Source organism: Equus przewalskii, chromosome 13 (assembly GCF_037783145.1).
Source record: "Equus przewalskii isolate Varuska chromosome 13, EquPr2, whole genome shotgun sequence".
NCBI classification, from domain to species: Eukaryota; Metazoa; Chordata; class Mammalia; order Perissodactyla; family Equidae; genus Equus; species Equus przewalskii.
The window spans coordinates 45,994,602-46,012,460 of record NC_091843.1 but is presented as its reverse complement, the minus strand read 5'-3'; the positions used below and the strand labels follow the sequence as shown (position 1 = coordinate 46,012,460).

The window sequence follows — 17,859 nt, the reverse complement described above, 5'->3', positions numbered from 1 at the left end:
AGTCACCTTGGTCTGGGACTTCTAGCATCCAGAACTGTGAGACAATAAATTTATGTCTCTTAAACCGCCCGATGTGTGGAACTCTTTTACAGCAGCCCTACAAACTAATACAGGGGTCAATATGCTTCTAAATTATGGGCCTTTGGAGGTCTATTTTGAGATGTACATGAATCTAGAAATGGCTGCAAATAACTTGTTAAAAGGCAGAAATACTAATAAATGTAAAAGTCTGTTTTGTCTAGGATTGGGATAGGATGAGGAATTCGTTGTTTGTTTTTAGCTATAAAATTGAGATGAGGCCAAACTGGTTCTGTGAACTAAATGTATCTTCAGACACAGAGGTTCCTGTCCATTCCACAGGTAGGATAGGTAATTCTTAAAGTGTTTGACTCTGTTATTTATTGCCAAGAAAGTTTGTGGTACTGGTCCAAGTCAGCTTGTGAAACATTGAGCACAAGGGCAGCCTTTGTTTTTAAATGAAGTCACTCCTCTCTCTGTAGCACGAGCTCTACAAGGGTTGCCAAAACAGTTTGTTTTTGAGTGGTTTGTGAGTGACACTGGAAACCTATACTGCAATATTAATTGCGGTGTTTGTGTGTGTGGGTTGTAGAGGAGAAGCTCTAGAGTAGACAATGAGAGGAGACAAACATGAACATTCAAGTTACTTAATGGGGTGGGTGGTTGTTTTGTTTTGTTCTGTTTCTGAGAAAGATTTGCCCTGAGCTAATACCCATGCCAATCTTCCTCTATTTTTTTTTTTTTTTTTTTGAGTATGTGGGCTACCAGCATAGCATGGCCACTAACAGAGTGGTATAGGTCTGCGCCTAGGAACCAAACTCTGGCCGCCCAGCAGAGCTCATGGAACTTTACTATGCCGCTGGAGTTGGCCCTAATGGGGTGGTTTTAATAATTGTAGTCTGTGATGGATTGGGTGGATGATAAGGGAAAGAGTTTTAAATGTATTAGTGGTTTAAACATATAGATGGGTGGTTCTATTTATTGAGAAAGGGAAGTCTGGGGAAGGTGTAGAATATGGGGAGTTCACTTTGAATACATTAATTTTTAGATGCCTTGTATGCATTCAAGTGATAAATCTTAAGTAGGTTGTTGGAGATATATATATATATTAATCTGAAGCTAATTGTTGGTATGTAAAAACATCGGGAGTCATCAACATGTGACTAGTGTTTAAAACATGGCACCTAGTGAGATCAGCTAGAGAATCAGTGTAGATTGGGAGAGAGTTGAGTCGAAGACCAAACTCTCAGATTTCTACACTTAGAGGATTGAAAGATGAGGAAAATCTAGCCAAAGAAACAGAATCAGGAAGAAATCCTGAAAATCGTGTCCTGGAAGCAGAAAGAAAAGAGTGTTTCAAGAGGCATGGAGTCCTCAAATGTGTGATATTTTCCTGGGAGGTTGAATAAGATGACCAGAAATTTGTCCATTGTGTTTGGTAAAGTGAGAATCAGAGATAACCTTAACAAGATCAGTTTCAACAGAGCAGTGTAGGGCAGAAGCCAATTGAAGAGAGATTAGGAGAGACATATAATTCATGGCAGCTCTCTTCCCAGGCACGGGGAAATTTTTTCTGTAGTCTGAGAGAGAGAAGGAACGAGAGAAGAGCCCACGACGGCAGAGTGAGAGAATTCTGAGAATCTAATTTGAGACCCAGAGTCTAGGGGTGCCTCTACTTCTTAGTTAAATGAACCAATTAATTCTCTTTTTAATCTAAGCCAATTTGCATAGGGTTTCTACAACAAAACTGAAATGGTACTAACAAATAGAGGAATTAGTGAAATATCCAAACTGGAACTTAGTACAAACCCTACCAAAGGAACACCCTCTAGCCTTTTTCTTGATTGTGGCCATGAGAACAGAATAGGACAAAGAAGGCTCCCAGAGGTCAGAAACAGAATCAAACAGGTCAGAAACCTCCACTCACCACATTGTCAGGACAGGCCTTATTATCTCTGATTGGTAGAATGTGGTGTTTGGAATGGCCACTGACAACTGTAAGTTGTTTCCCCTTGTCCCTTTTTCTGAAAGGGAATTATATTGTTCTTTTCCTGCTTTCCCTGTATTTTAGACATATTAGGGAAGGTACTTTTTAAATTTAGTCTTTAGGTACCATATCACGATAAGTCTCATGTGGATCTGATTCAGGCAGGAAAGTACATAATTTAGAGATTTCAATGTATAGCTAGATGCAGTAATTTGATATGCCTTTGGGTTGTCTCCTTTTGTGAAGTGGTGAGTGCATTTTTGATGCTCCTGGTGTAGAATAGATGCATCGTATTATGCAGGGGTATTTTGGGAAATGCGTGCGCTTATGAGCATAGGGTATAATTGCGCTGGACACCCAGAGGGTGGACTTTAATTGGCCTCTGTCTTAATATCTATCTTTTCTGGAAAATTGCTCCTTCTGGCTCCAATCTTGTAATAATTCTGTGGCTGTCAACCACAGTATTCCTGTCTAGAGGGAATGATCTTTCAGCACGTGACCTAGGTTCAGTCAATTATGATATCCCATTTTTCTGACCATAAAGATCAACCCAAGAGAGGTCATATGAACAAAGATGGGTCAAATGGAATCCTTTTTCAATTTGATATTGGAAGACAAATTGTCTTACTATTGAGGTCATGAAGGCTATAGGTAATATTTTCCAACGATGTGAAGAAAGCTTATCTGCACTGGGAAATAATGAGGCAAACACATAGGAGCAGCACTAAGGTATAGAGGGGGAAAAGACGGGATACTATGACTTCTTCCGAGACTGTGGAATCTAGCTGTGTGTGAAACCAAAGTCTACTTCTGGCTCACCAGTTATATAAGCCAATAATTTTTTTTTCTTAAAAAAAAAAGAGTAAGAATATTGTAAGAAAGTGAAAATGGTGTGGGTAGGCAATCGTTTTAAGAAGTTTGGGAAAAGAAGCACAGAAATAGCACGATGACTGGAGGAGGAGGCCGGGGAGGGTTCGATGGACAGCTTTCATTCATGAGAATTACTAGAACACGTTTACATGCTGGATAGAATCATTCAGAGAGTGAGACAGAAGATTCAGAAATGGATGGGGAGGAGTACAGATATTACAGGAGCAAAGGCCTTGTGACAGACACAGGAGATGGGATTCAAAGCCAAGTGAAAGGGCTGGCCTTTCATAATCAGAAGAATATCTTCTCCATTTGTTTAGTAAGGATGTTTTCCCCTTCAAGTAACAGAAACCCGGTTAACGTAATGTAATAGGGCCAGCTAGCATCTCACATAAGAATAAGTCCAGAGGTGCATCAGTTCCAGGGTTGGTTAATTCAGTGGCTCAAGAATGTCACCAAGAACACAGGTGTTATCCATCCTTTGGTAGAGCCAACCACAGTGTTGACTGTATCAGACTTGTACGATTCCTGCAGCCATTCCAAGCATTACATGAAGTCAAAATATCCTGAGGAAAAAAAAGATGTGCTTCCTCCTGCATGTCTTTTCAAAAACTCCGGTAAAATCCTCCTCAGGCTCCAGGGGCCTCCACTGGATTGCAGGCCCATGGCTAAAATAATCTTTTATACCTGGGAATGAGACCAACATGGCTGGTTTAGTTCAATTGTGATTCATTCCCTGGGGCTGGACAAAGCCAAGCTCCCCTAAACACAGGGCTGCTAGCTAATCCAAATTGGGTGTCTGGTAGCAAAGACAAACAGGGAAGCAACTGTTGGGAAACAGATTAGCAGTGTCTGCTGCAGTAAAGTTTATATATTGGCTGGTGGGAAGATGAGGGAGTAGCCATTTGGCAACTTCTATTTTTTCAGTGAATTGTTGATGAGGTGGTCATTTGGGCAAAGGGTGAGGGTGGACTTTTGAAGAGAAAGTATGAAATGATATGCAAGGAAATAGTAGAAAGTAATAATTAGTTCTCTCAGAAAAAAAGAAAGCCAATTTAGTAGGAAAAAAATATAATGATATTTTGATTTCAAGGCAATGCTGAATACCTGTTTGAGATTTGTGTTCATCAATTTAAAATGAAACCAGTCAATCCAATTTTGTTATTTTTTTCTAATAACATTCAATGAATGGATGTAATGCTGACAACTTTCCTGACCACTGAGAGCTAACTAGAAAGTCATTTTATTTTATTCTTGTGGAGGTGAAATTCATATAATACACAATTAACCATTTTAAAGGATGCAATTCAGCGGCATTTAGTGGATTCACAATGTTGTGCAATCACCACCTCTCTCAAGCTTTAACACTTTTTCTTCATCCCAGAAGAACACTTCATACCCATTAAGCAATCCTCACAACCTCCTCATAACTCCTTCCTCCCATCCTCTGACAACCACTAATTGCTTTCTGTCTCTATGTGTTCATCTAGTCTGGATATTTTGTATGAAAGGAATAATACAATATGTGACCTTTTGTGTCTGGCTTCTTTCACTTAGCATAATGTTTTTGAGGTTCATCCAAGTTATAGCAAGTACCAGTCCTTCATTCCTTTTTATGGTTGAATAATATTTCATTGTATGTATACAATACAATTTGTTCATCCATTCATCCATTAATGGACATTTGGTTTCCACCTTTTAGCTATTACGAATAATGCTGCTATAAACTTTCATACACAAGTTTCTGTGTGGATATATGCTTTCACTTCTCTTGGGCACATACCAAGGAGCGGAATTGTTGGGTCATATGGTAATTCCATTTTTAACTTTTTGATGAACCACCAAACTGTTTCCCACAACAGCTGTACCATTGTACATTCCCACTAGTAATGTACAAGTGTTCTTGTTTCTCTACATCTTCACCAACACCTTTTATTTTCCATTTTTTAAATCAGAACCATCAGAACGGCTATGATGTGGAATCTCATTGTGGTTTTGATTTGCATTTCTTTAATTAATGATCAATGATATTGAGCCTTTTTTTTTGGAATTAGGAAACTTCCAATTTTATTCATAAAATTATTAATCAAAATTGTGAAAGTAGATTTATAGAGCCACATATCAATAACAAAATAGGAAGGAAATGAAACATTGCAGAGACATTTTGACAAGTTCCAAAGAAATACACACTAGGCTAAAAATCTACAGGTAAGCCATGGTTGCACAATAGGTTATATCCATTACTGCATTTTCTTGGTAACTTCTTCTTTATATTTGTCTTTCTCTTTTCCAGCTTGTGCAGATTTGGCTTTGTGTTCAAGAATTTTTTCTGGTCTTCTTTGACCATTTGTATATCTTCTTTGGAGAAACGTTTATTCAAGTCCTTTGCCTCTTTTTTAATTGAGTTGTTTGTCTTTTTGTTGTTGGGTTGTAAGAGTTCTTTAAATATTCAGGATACTAAATCCTTATCAGACATATGATTTGCAAATATTTTCTTTCATGTTGTAGGTTGCCTTTTCACTTTCTCGTTAATGTCATTTGCTGCACAAAATTTTTAAAGTTTGATGAAGTCCAATTTAACTGTATTTTATTTTATTGCTTGTGCTTTTAGTATCAAAAACCCATTGCCAAATTTGAGATCTTGACGTTTTTTCCATACTTTCTTCTAAAATTTTAATAGTTTTTGCTCTTATATTTAGAGCCATGTTGAGTTAATTTTTGTTTATGGAGTGAGATAAGGGTACAACGTCATTCTTTTGCATGTGGTTATCCAGTTGTCCCAGCACCATTTGTTGAAGAGAGATTTCTTTACCTATTAAGTGGTCTTGGCACTCTTGTTAAATATCAATTGGCCATAGATGTTTGGGTTTATTTCTGAACTCTCAGTTCTGTTCAAATATGTGTCTATGTGTCTATCTTTATGCCAGCATGACACTGTTTTCTCACTATAGCTCTGCAGTAAGTTTTGAAATTGGGTAGTGTGAGTCCTCCACATTTGTTCTTCTTTTACAAGATGGTTTTGGCTATTCTGGGTCCTTGAAATTCCCATATGAATTTGAGGATTGGCTTTTCCATTTCCACAAAGAAAGTCATTGTAATTTTAATAAGGACCACTTTGAATCTATAGTTTGCTTTGGAGAGTACTGCCATCTTAATATTAAGTTTTGCAATGCATGAACATGGCATATCTTTCTATTTACATGGATCTTCTTTCGTTTCCTTCAGCAATGTTTTGTAGTTTTCAGTGTATCACTCTTTCACCTCCTTAGTTAAATTTATTCCTTGGTAGTTTATTCCTTTGGGTGCTGTTATGAATGGAACTGTTTTCTTGATTTCCTTACTGGATTGCTCATTGCTGGTTGTGTTAAACATGCCTTTATTTTCTATATGTCAGATGATTTGACATCTGGGGCCTTGCTGACCCTGGAGAGACTGCTCCACCCAGTGCTAGTCAGTTCCCACAGATAGTAAATGACTTGCCTGGCAGTGTGTTTTTCATATATAAACTAAGCAATCCAAACCCACATCCTCACCACCTCCTTTGTTAGGCTCTCAACACTCAGGGCCAAAATTCCCCTGACCTAATCACCCCAGGTCCAGGTACCAGATAACTAGGGACAACCTCTATGCTCCAGGGCCCACTGAAGTTATTCAAACTAGCAAATTCTAAGCCTGTTTATCCTGATTCATCCCATTCTTTCCGCAGAAACTATAATAAATGCTTTTGCCCACATTTTATCCTTGCTTCCTCTACCTCCTGGCTGACTCTGGTGATTCCTCTGTAGCCCCTCCATAGTGTGGCCTCTCCTGTGGTGTGGCATGACCCTCCTCATGGGAACTCTGAGTGACAAACTATATTTTCAAGGGCAGTAATCTCCTGATCTGTTGGCCTCACCATACCTGAATAATAATAAAACCTACATTTTCAAACACTACTGTATAGCAACACAAGCAGATTTTTGTGTGTTTATCTTGTACCTTGAATCTTTACTGAATTCATCTTTTAGCTCTAGTAGTTTTTTGAGGACTGTTTGAAATTTTCCATATATAGAATCATGTCATCTTCAAATAGAGATAGTTTTAGTTCTTCATTTCCAATGTAGACATCTTGTTTTCTTTTTCTTGTTTAACCGCCCTGGGTAAGAGACTTTCAGTCCAAGGTTGAATAGCAGTGGAGAACGCAGGCATCCTTGTCTTGTTCCTGGTTTTAGGGGGAAAGCTTTCCATCTTTCACCATTGAGTATGATGTTAGCTATGGTTTTTCATAAATGCCCTTTATCATGTGGAGGAAGTGTTCTTTTTTCCTAGTTTACTGAGTGTTTTTATCATGTTGAATTTTGTCAAATTTTTTTTTGCACTGATTGAAATGATCATGTTGTATTTCTCCTTTGATCTGTTTATGTGGTGCATTACTTTAATTGATTTTATTTTTTTTTAATGTTGAACCACCTTTGCATCCCTGGGACACATCCCACTTGGTCATGTTGTAGACCTTTTTTAATATGCCATTGAATCCAGTTTGCTAGTATTTTGTTGAGGATTTTGCATCTATATTCATAAGGAATATTGGTCTGTAGTTTACTTGTAGTATATTTGTCTGTCTTTGGTATTAGGATAACTTGTTAGGAAGTGTTCCCTCCTCTTTTTTTTTTAATGAGTTTAAGTAGGATTACTGTTAATTGTTCTTGAAATGTTTGGTGAATTCACTGGTTAAGCTATTTGATCCTGAACTTGGTTGGGGGAAGTTTTTGATTACTTATTCAATCTCTTTTCTTGTCGTAGGCCTATTGAGATTTTCTATTTTTTCTTGAATCAGTTTTGGTAATTTGTGTGTTTCTAGGAATTTGTCCATTTCATCTAGATAATCTAATTTGTTGGCAAACAAATGTTCAAAGCATTCTTTCATAATCCTTTTAATTTCTGTAAAGTTGATGGTAATGTCCCCACTTTCACTTTTGTTTTTGGTTTTGTCTTTTCTCTTTCTCTCTTTTATAGCTAAAGATTTGACAACTTTATCGATCATTTCCAAGAAACAACTTTTGGTTTCATTGATTCTCTCTATTGTTTTTCTATTCTCTATTTTATTTATCTCTGCTTTAGTCTTTATTATTTCCTTGTTCTACTGGCTTTGGGTTTAGTTTGCCCTTCTTTTTCAAGTTCTTCAAGGTATGAAGTTAGGTTGTTGACGATGTATTTCTTCTTTTTTAATGTAGGTGTTTTCAGCTATAAATTTCCTTCTGGCACTGCCCTCACTGTATCCCCTAAGTTTTGGTATGTTGTGTTTTACTTTTCATTCATTTCTAAGTATTTTCTAATGCTTCTTTGACCCATTGATTCTTTAAGAATATATTATTTATTTCATTTTCAAATTTTCCAGTTTATCTTTTGTTATTGATTTCTAGTTTCATTTCATTGTAGTCTGAGAAGGTAGTTCGTATAATTTCAATCCTTTTAAATTTATTGAGAATTATTTTATGGACTAACATATGGTCTATCCTGGAGAATGTTCCATGAGTACTTGATAAGAATATTTACTCTGCTGTTGTTGGGTGGATACTCCTGTATATGTCTGCTAGATCTTGTTGGTTTGTTGTTCAAGTCTATTTCCTTATTAATCATCTGTCTAGATGTCCTATCCATTATTAAAAGTGGAGTATTGGGGTAGCCAGTGGCACAGTGGTTGAGTTCAGCGTGCTAGTGGCCCAGGGTTCACAGGCTCAAGTCCTGGGCACAGACCTACACCACTCACGAAACCATGCTGTGGCAGGCAACCCACATACAAAGTAGAAGAAGACTGGCACTGATGTTAGCTCAGGGCCAGTTTTTCTCAAGCAAAAAAGAGAAGGATTGGCAACAGATGGTAGCTCAGGGCCAATCTTCCTCACCAAAAAAAGGGGGATGAGGTACTGAAGTTTCTATTCTATTATTGTTTATTACTGTCTATTTCTGCCTTAAATTCTGTCAATGATTGTTTCAGATATTTTGGGGGTCTGTTGTTTGGTTTATGTATTTTTATAATTTTGATGAATTAACCCTTTTATCAATGTATAATATCCTTCTTTATATTTTGCAATAATTTTGACTTAACAACTATTTTGGCTGGTATTAATATAGCCACCCCAGCTCTCTTTTGACTACTATTTGCATGAAATATCTTTTTTCATCCTTTCACTTTCAATCTAGTTGTTTCTTTGAGTCTGAAGTTAATCTCTTATAAGCAGCATATCATTGGATCACGTTTTTTTTTACCTATTCTTCTAGTCTCTCTCTTTTAATTGATGAGTTTAATCTATTTGCTTTTAAAGTACTACTGTTAATGAAGGACATACTTCTGTCACTTTGCTATTTGTTTTCTATGTACCTTATATCTTTTTGTTCCTCAATTCTTCCAATGATGCCGTCTTTTGTGTTTGATTTTTCTAGTGTACCATGTGATTCTCTTATCCTTTTCTGTATTTTTTAAAGTATTTGCTCCTATAATGTGTGTGTTGGCATGCTTGTTAATATCCCATAGGTCCCTTAGACCTTAGACTCTGTTCATTTCTCTTCATTCTTTTTTCTTTCTGCTCCTGAGATTGGGTGATTTCAGTTGTCCTATCTCGAAGTTTGCTGATTCTTTCATCTGCCTGCTTATATCCTGTTGAATACTTCTAGCGAATTTTTCGTTTCAACTATTTTGCTTTTCAACTCCAGAATTTATACTTGGTTTCTTTTTATAATTTCTATCCCTTTATTCATATCCCCTACATGCTCATATATCATTTTTCTTATTTCCTTTACTTCCTTGCCCATGGTTTCTTTAAGCTCTTTGAGCATATTTAAGATAGTTAATTTAATGTATTTGTCCAATAAATTCAAAAGCCCAGTGTCTGGGTTTCCTCAGGAAGGTTCTTTTTTTTTTTTTTTTTTTTATCAATTTCTCTCTTTGTAAATGGGTCTTTCTTTACTTTGTAAGCTTTATAATTTTTTGTTGAGAACCAGACACTTTGAATATTGTAATGTGGGAACTCTGGAAATCAGATTCCTGCTCCCCTCCCAAGAACTGCTGTTGTTGCTTGTTGAGGGCTGCAGGCATACATTTGTTTAGTTACTTTTCCAAACTAACTTTGCAGAGACTGTATTTCTTGTCATCTATGGTCACTAATGTCTCCTGTTCCATTATCTCTGTGGTTAGCCAGTGATCTGACAGAGATTTCCTTGAATGCTAGTCTCTTTCTTCATCAAGTACTTCCCTGGATGCTGCAAGTGTTCTACTAGACTCCAGAGTTCTGAAATGGTTGGTTCTGACAGTTCTTGCCAGCTCAATAGTTATTGAAGTGGAGGGACCACTTCCTGAAGCTTCCTACTCTGCCATCTTCTGTGAAGTCCAAATCATTTCGTTTTAACTATTATCTTGAATATGATTCTAAAATGTATCAGTACCCTTTATTGAGTGCATCAATAAACTCTACAATGGATACAGTTTATCTTTCTTCAACTTTTAACTATATTGCAGTGCCTTTATGATGATCTTTTTACTGAACATTGGAGTAAATATTTAAAGTTGAATTTCTTGAGTGGATTTACACAGCCTCAAATGTGTAATATGGAAGTTATCTCTTTGTTTTATATAATTTTTAAGACAAATATTGGTTGTACTTTTTAAATCATCTTTTCCCTCCAAACTTCTTACGACTATGGTCAGAGGGGAAGGAGGCCTGCTCTTCAAAAGGAGTCTGAGGTATAATATTAGCCTCCCAGTATCATGTGAACTGTATGTTCCAGCAAAGGTGGCTAATTAGGATACAGAAAAGTTGATCATTTAAAGAATAGATATATTTCTACTTTTTTTAAAGCAGATATCGGGTACCAAGTTGAACTGAGCATTTGTTTCTATTCTCTTTCAAAACAGTTACTCTGTAAAACCAAGTAGTTCTTACAAAAAGAAAGAAAAGAATAGGAAAAAAAAGCAATCAAAAGGAAGCAATTTAAGCTAATTCAACCCTAAAAGCATATAGTTCCTCAATCTTTAAAATGGTGGTAATAACAAAAAATATAAACAAAACTCCTCATACAGTTTTGAGCAATGGAATGAGGTAACATATATATGCCTGGTATGAGGTAGACATCAACTAAATGTCAGTTACTGCTGTTTTTCCATAGACTTCACTCACTCGTGGTCAGGAGCATGGACTTGTGGAATCAGACAGTGTATCAGTAGCATGCTATGGTAGCAAGTAATAGAAAACTCAACTCCTTAAACAATAAGGAAACTTACCAGCTTACTAAGTTTAAGTCCCAAGGTAGGATGTGCTTCAAGATGGTTGATAAAACATTTCAATAATGTCAACAAGAATCCAGGTTTTTTTCTGTTGTCCACTCTTCCATTCAGAATATGGCTTCAGCATATGACTGATTTCCCTGATGTTTGTAAGCTGGCTACCGTAGCATTCACATCTGATCGGCGAGGGAGAGTGTTTCTCCAAATCATCAAAGTCCCCCTGGGCAGTGTGAGTGGTCCAAATTAGTTCACACCTCCTCATACAATAACTGTTGCCAGAGAAAAGCCAGGTTCTGATTGTTATGATTATCAGGCCCCATGTCTGGAGCTGGGGTCAAATTTGGGTTTAGGCCAACAAACCCGGTGTCTGCTACTGAGATCTTGGGTTCTAACACTTCCTTGCTATGTCTTTGGGCAAGGTATACAACCTTATTGAATTTTCTCATCTGCAAAATGGGTGTGAAGATGAACTGAGATAAATAAATATGAAAACAAAAGGTTTTATACCCAGTAAATGTTGTTATTAATATTATTATTATTCATCTATACACTTTCATATTATGCAATGGTTTTAAATTGTCTGCCTTTCTGGGTAAAGTGTGAGTTTTTTGAGAATAAAAACAATATCACTTTCATTTTTTACCTCTAAAGTCTTACATATAACGAATGCCCAACATATTTCTTTAACAAACAGTGAATAAATGAATATCTGTTGAGTGAATGAATAAAGGCCTAAAAACAACAAAAAGTAGATTTGAAAGAAAGACAACCAAGTGGTGATTAGATGAGTTACAAGTCAGACAGGATGTGGTAACAAAATGAACCAGATTTAAAAAGAATATATTTGACAGAAAAAAACCCAGAAAGACCTAGAGAGGCCTTTTTCTTGAAGAAGAGAGTGGTTGCAGGAAGTGAGAGAACCCAAACCAATCTGAGTTTAGGGTAACCAGCTCGTAGAGACTGTGATATCTTCAGATATTTTGTTTTACAATTTGAAAAATAATAAATATTTGGATAAGAACCATATGAATGCTTACTGCAATCTAGAAGAGGTAGAAGAAATAATACTAATAGCCGCGGAGTACTTGACATGTTCCAGGTGTTGTTCCAAGTGTTTCTCTTGTACAAACTCATATAATCCTCAAAACAAACCCATGAGATAAGTACTATTCTTTTCATCCCCATTCCTATTTACAGATAGGAAAATCAAGTCCAGAGAGACTGAGCAACTTGCCCAAATCACATAGATACCAAGTAGCAAACTGAGATTTTTACCCAAAGGGTCTGACTCAAGAGTCCGTGTGTTTAGCCATGACACTATACTGTGTAATAAAATAGAATGGTGCTCAGAGAATCTAGACTACATTTCCAAACCACCATGCACCCAAGAGTTAAATGTGTTAGTGCCCATGAGGGGCACCGCAGGCCTCCCAGGTCACTGAGAGCTTAGAAAGGCGTAGCCAGCCCTTCAAGACATATGTGTTCCCTCCGGCACTTCCCAGTGCACTTTCCTAATTCCCAGCCTCTAGCACAAAGGCAATGGAGAGTGCCAATGAAACAATGATTTTTTAAGGGAATTATTGTGTGGATAGATGGATGGATGAATAGTTGCATGTCAGTGTATATGATATGCTCACCTTATTTCCATGGCAGACCAAACTCTTTATGCTTCCCCATTTGGTAAATTGTCTTTAAAAACTTGCTGTACTTTTCAAGATGAGACAGTAAGCTTCGCAATAACACTTGGAATAATATGAAAGAGATGCTTAGAGATAAACCATGCCTCAGAGGATGCACTGGGGGGTGGAATGAATACAAGGTTGTGTTTCCCTTCCCAGGGACTCTTTCTGAATTGTTGCTGAGCTGTAGAGAAACAGCACAATAAGCTGCCTGAATGAATGGAAAAGCAGTCCAGGTCTCTCCAAGGGAACTGAGGGACAAGGGACTATCAAACTACCACTTTCCTCAAGAGAAATCCACAGAGAGTAAAACAAAGACAATCACCTTCAGACATTTCTTTGGTTACAGTTTAGCATAGATCTGCCTTTGATCAGACTTTAACTTGAAATTCCTGCATTTCCTTTCAGCTCCATCTACCCTGCTGCTTGTATGGTAAACATTGAAGGGAGTTAGAACTCCTACTCTTTCTAGAGAGCTGTAGTCCCCCAAGAGTTAAGTTTCAAGAACCATATGTAAACCACAATACAGATTTCAGATTCAGCTGTACCAATAAAGTACAATCTTGAAACATAATAAAGATGAGTGTTGAGATCGTTGTACTAGAAGTCTCTTTGCCTGTTGTAACTATGGGGTTTCATCTCTTGTCCGGAAAGGTCTTTATTACTAAAAATAAATAAAATCAAGATTATTTCTTCCTCTCTCTATACTAATCATTTGTCATCTATGAGGGAAATATCTGATGCAATTTTTATTTTTAGTAGATAGTGGCGGAAGGCAATTCACTTACAAATTGGACTTTTAAACGGAGCTTTAAAAAAATCGCTGTACTTACATACCCTTACAAGAAAATGTCTTTAGCTTGCAGCCTCTGAAGGAACAAAATCAAAACTGATTGAGCAAGTTTCCTGGCTGGAGAAGAAACTAGCGGCTCTGGACCACAAGGAAGACAGAGGGGAACCATATGAAAAAATGGTTCTTGCAAAAGACCAGGTATGCTGTAGAAGAAAAATAACCTTTATTGTAAAAGTTACCTAAATCGATATGAACTGCCAGTTCTGCGGTCATTTCTGGCTGGGTTGGAAGTTTGTATTTAATTTTAAGATGATAAATAACAATATCTATATTTGCTGAATGTAATTGTATTCCCTGATGAATATTCACATACAAAAAATGAATTTTGTCAGTAATATTTTTAAAGTTCATTTGATATATATCCTTTTGAACCATATTAGCTGAATATTCTATTGATTTTTAAGTGGTAGTGACTGTATGAATATTTCTTAGTTTTCAAGTTTGAACTCAAAGAATAGTTTCTATGTAGTAAAACAAGTGGATCAGAAAATTTGTCATATGCTTTTTTTAATCAATTACTTTACAAGAAGATACTGATCTCTGAATCTCTGGACATTTATATATGTGTCATGATATAAATTTATCTCTTGTTCACCCCAAATGGATTTGTATCTGCCTTTGTAATGTATATTTATATATATATTTGGAGTATATATATTGAACATATGTATATCGTCAAATAAAAACATATCCATATATTCCAAAGGCAGATATGAACCCATATATATGTTTACATAAGGTGGGTTAGCCTTACCTGTAGTACATTAAGCAAACATCATTTTTCTCAATCTTTTCCTAATTCTTAATTCTTATTTGTATACTTTGTCCTTGGTCTCTTTCATAGAATGGAAGCGAGATAGGGATGGCAGTGATAATTTCTTTAATGACGATCTTCAAAACATCTAGCTGAGACAATGCTGCCATTCACAAAATTTGAGAACTAGTACATATTTATATCTGGAATACTTTGAATAGGTAAAAGGAAGAATTATGCACTTTGTTTCTTTACTTTTCTCCTTTTAGTGCATTGAGAAATTACAAGCTGAGGTGAAAGCGTCCCAGGAGCAACTTATAGCGCAGGTAAGTGTTTTCCTCCTTTTTTAATCCTTTAATTTATATCATTGTCATCCTGGAAATGAACAGATATTTTTCAGAAGTTATAACTGTGGGCTTTCTGCTGCAAACAAAATCACAAGGCTGAGAATCAGTATTTTTGCTGCCTCTACAGAATTGCTTTCTGTAAATAGAATTCTGATTTATGTTGTTGGTAAAAATTACAAAACTGAGCTCTTATATATAAAACCAATGGTCTAATCAGGTACCATCAGGATAAGAGAAATGGAAACTAAGGGTGGAAAAACAGGGAAGCCAGGCTAGTTCAGAGAAAGAGTGGAAGTGGAAATTATAGACACATCGAATATAGACCTAGAGCCGTGCTTCTTAAACTTTAGCATATCAAGAATTACCTGGAAAAATTTTAAGAACAAATCACCTAGAGATTCTACTACCTGTATGCCTAGGATGAGCCCTGAGAATTTGGACTTCCAGGTGATGCTAAATTCAGGTGATGCTGATGCTGCCAGTCTTTGGACCATATTTCGAGCAGCACTGTTTTATATATATTTATTCTGCCCCAGACTTGTGAGTTTTAGGCAAGTGACCATATAAATAAGTCAGATACAGAATTGTCCATTTTCTACTGCAAGTACTCCCTTGAATCTTGAGAGTAAGTTTCTTCTATACATTAGCCTATCTTTGCTCAGAGAACAACAAATGAGTATTTCCCGCCACAATACCTTCGTGTATTTAGGCACACAAACCAGTCATTGCCCTGCCACTGTCCCTTTCCAAGGATCAGAACAACCCTGATGCTGTAAGTATTTCCTCAAAGCCTTGCTTGCCATCCTTTTAGTGATCTCCTCCATCTAGATCCTGGGTGCTAGGGGATGACGTCTTCATTAAGAACACTGGTCAGTCATGTTGAATGGCCGCTGTGAACAACAACAAACTCCTCAGACAAATGTAAGACCCGAGAAGTTGCAGTCCAGAAGTTGTGCAGAAAAGACTCTGCAAAATAATAAGTTCTGGTCACCATCCCTTCGGGGTTTGAAATGAGCTATCTGCATAAAATCATGGTAATGGCTCCATTTTGTGCTGGGGCACAGGAAAGCTAATCTGCTGCAGCAGTAAGTAAGCAGAGCTTTTAACTCTAAATTCAGAATCTCTTTTGGCATTCAATGCTCAATTGACCGATACTGAAAATGACTAAGGCCTGCATTTGTGACATATTCAGACAGAGGTAAATCTCATTAGCTCAGGATTCTGTCACAGATGCCTCTCCCCTGGCCTGCCCCTGAGGTTGCCAGATAATGACTATTGTCAGAGGATGTCTCCTTGTGCCAGATTGATACCTACTGCCATATGTCCAGGGGATTTTTAGCTCCAAATTTTTTTAAGGAGAGCAGGTTTTGATATTAGCTTCTAGCATCTCTTGTGCAAAACTGATAAAAAAACAGTCACAGGTGCCTTAGGGAAATTCTTGTGGTATCTCCTTCCATTGCCCAGCTTTTGTGGGTTCTATTCCTGTACCATGTTCTTCCTGGCCCAGGCTTGTCGAAACTGGGATTGCTTCCCTGTATTAGGGTATTGATGGTATTGATACCAATGACTGAGATTTCTCCTATGTAATTGCTCAGTGTTCGGATTTTAATACAGCAGTGTAATCATCAAAGTGTTGCTTCAATTCAACAAGGATATTTAAATGAAAATAACATTAATAATAGTGTCTCATGTCTGCTATGTCATAAGTGCTTCACAGATGACCTATTTTAAATCTCAGTATAACCCAACAAAGTGGGCATTATTTTTCAGATAAGAAAACAGTCTTAGAGATTAGATCACTTGTCACACATGTCAGTGAAAGCCAGGTGAAACCCAGGCTTTTGCTATTGCAATTTGCTGCCTCTCCAAATTATATTCTCCACGTGCCATTTGAGGCGTTGAACCATGTTTATAAAGGTTGGCTCCAACCTCCTTTCTCTGTTCACTCTTAGTGATTCATCAGCTCATAATGCTTCAACTCTCACTTCTGTGCAAATACGAATAAACAACCCCCTCCACCTCCACCAACTTCTTTCTATCTTAATCATTCCCCGATTACAACTCTTTAGTGCTGTAATGAGCATTCCTTAAAAAATTATTTCTGGAGAAAACATTCCAAATGATGTTAATCTGTATCCTGGGAAAAAAAAAATGGGAGAGGCGTTAGAAGTACAGTTAAGTTAAATGGGTTTATTTACTGCAAGACTTATCAGTGTATAGTCAATTGCCAAGAAAGGGCCCTGGTATGCCATTTTCAATGGTATTTGACCATGAAGGATGTTGTAAGTGCACAGGTTTGAAGATTGCTGCCATACTGCATCAAATGAAAGCACTATGCTTGCTAAATATGACCTGAATATCTTGCTGACACCCCAGGCTCAGCATATACAAAGTCAAATTTATCATCTTCTATTAACATCTCTTAAATATGCTCCTATGTTTATATTCCCCAGCCATAGAGAATAGTATCACACTGTTGTTATTTATTCTAGATCCAACTAAAAAGCAGTTTTGAAATCCTACCTCTGTCTGCTTCCATCCCCCATTTGGTTAGTTGTCAGGCTCTGAGTCTGTTTCTACAAGTTCTCTCATTTCCATGTCTTCTAGTCCATTGTATTGCCACACTCCTAGCTCTTTTTGATAATTTTATACCTTAATTGGCCCCAAATTATTAACATATGTGAGTTCAGAGCCTCTCACTGCCTCCCTTCCACTAACAATATAGCTTACTTGCTGTAACACCATCAAACCCTATTTGCAGAGGAGAGGAAAGGATAAAATCCATGTGTAAAGATTTGGGGTGGAGGCAGAAAACCAAACAGAACCAAAGGATAACACTCACAGAGAGAAGAAAAACTACTGGAGTGGCAGAGGAGAGAGAGCAAGGAGATTATGAGACTAAGGTGGTGGGAAAAGAACTTTGTCGATGGGGTGAGGGTTCTTCTAAGATAAGAGGTTGAAAGACTCCTGGGAGTTCTGGGGATGCTTAAGACTATGAAATAACAGAGCATGAATAAGAGCTTTTGGGTAGTATGCACTTGAACCCGCTTAAGTGTTTGAGAGTTGAATGTAAAGTTTGGAGTTCCTGTTA

General features: G+C 37.1%; 1 protein-coding gene across 5 annotated transcripts in view; it reads left to right on the top strand.

Annotated features, from left to right (window-relative positions):
* Positions 1-17,859, top strand: part of CCDC192 (coiled-coil domain containing 192) — a 224,497-nt gene that overhangs the window by 38,143 nt on the left and 168,495 nt on the right. For all 5 annotated transcript variants that reach the window (XR_011525630.1, XM_070571258.1, XM_070571259.1 and 2 more), the window contains exons 4-5: positions 13,674-13,805; positions 14,691-14,747. Coding sequence is in view for 4 of the 5 variants with exons in the window: in XM_070571258.1 (XP_070427359.1) it covers positions 13,674-13,805; positions 14,691-14,747 (189 nt within the window). In the remaining variant the exon portion in view is untranslated. The remainder of the gene's footprint in view (positions 1-13,673; positions 13,806-14,690; positions 14,748-17,859) is intronic.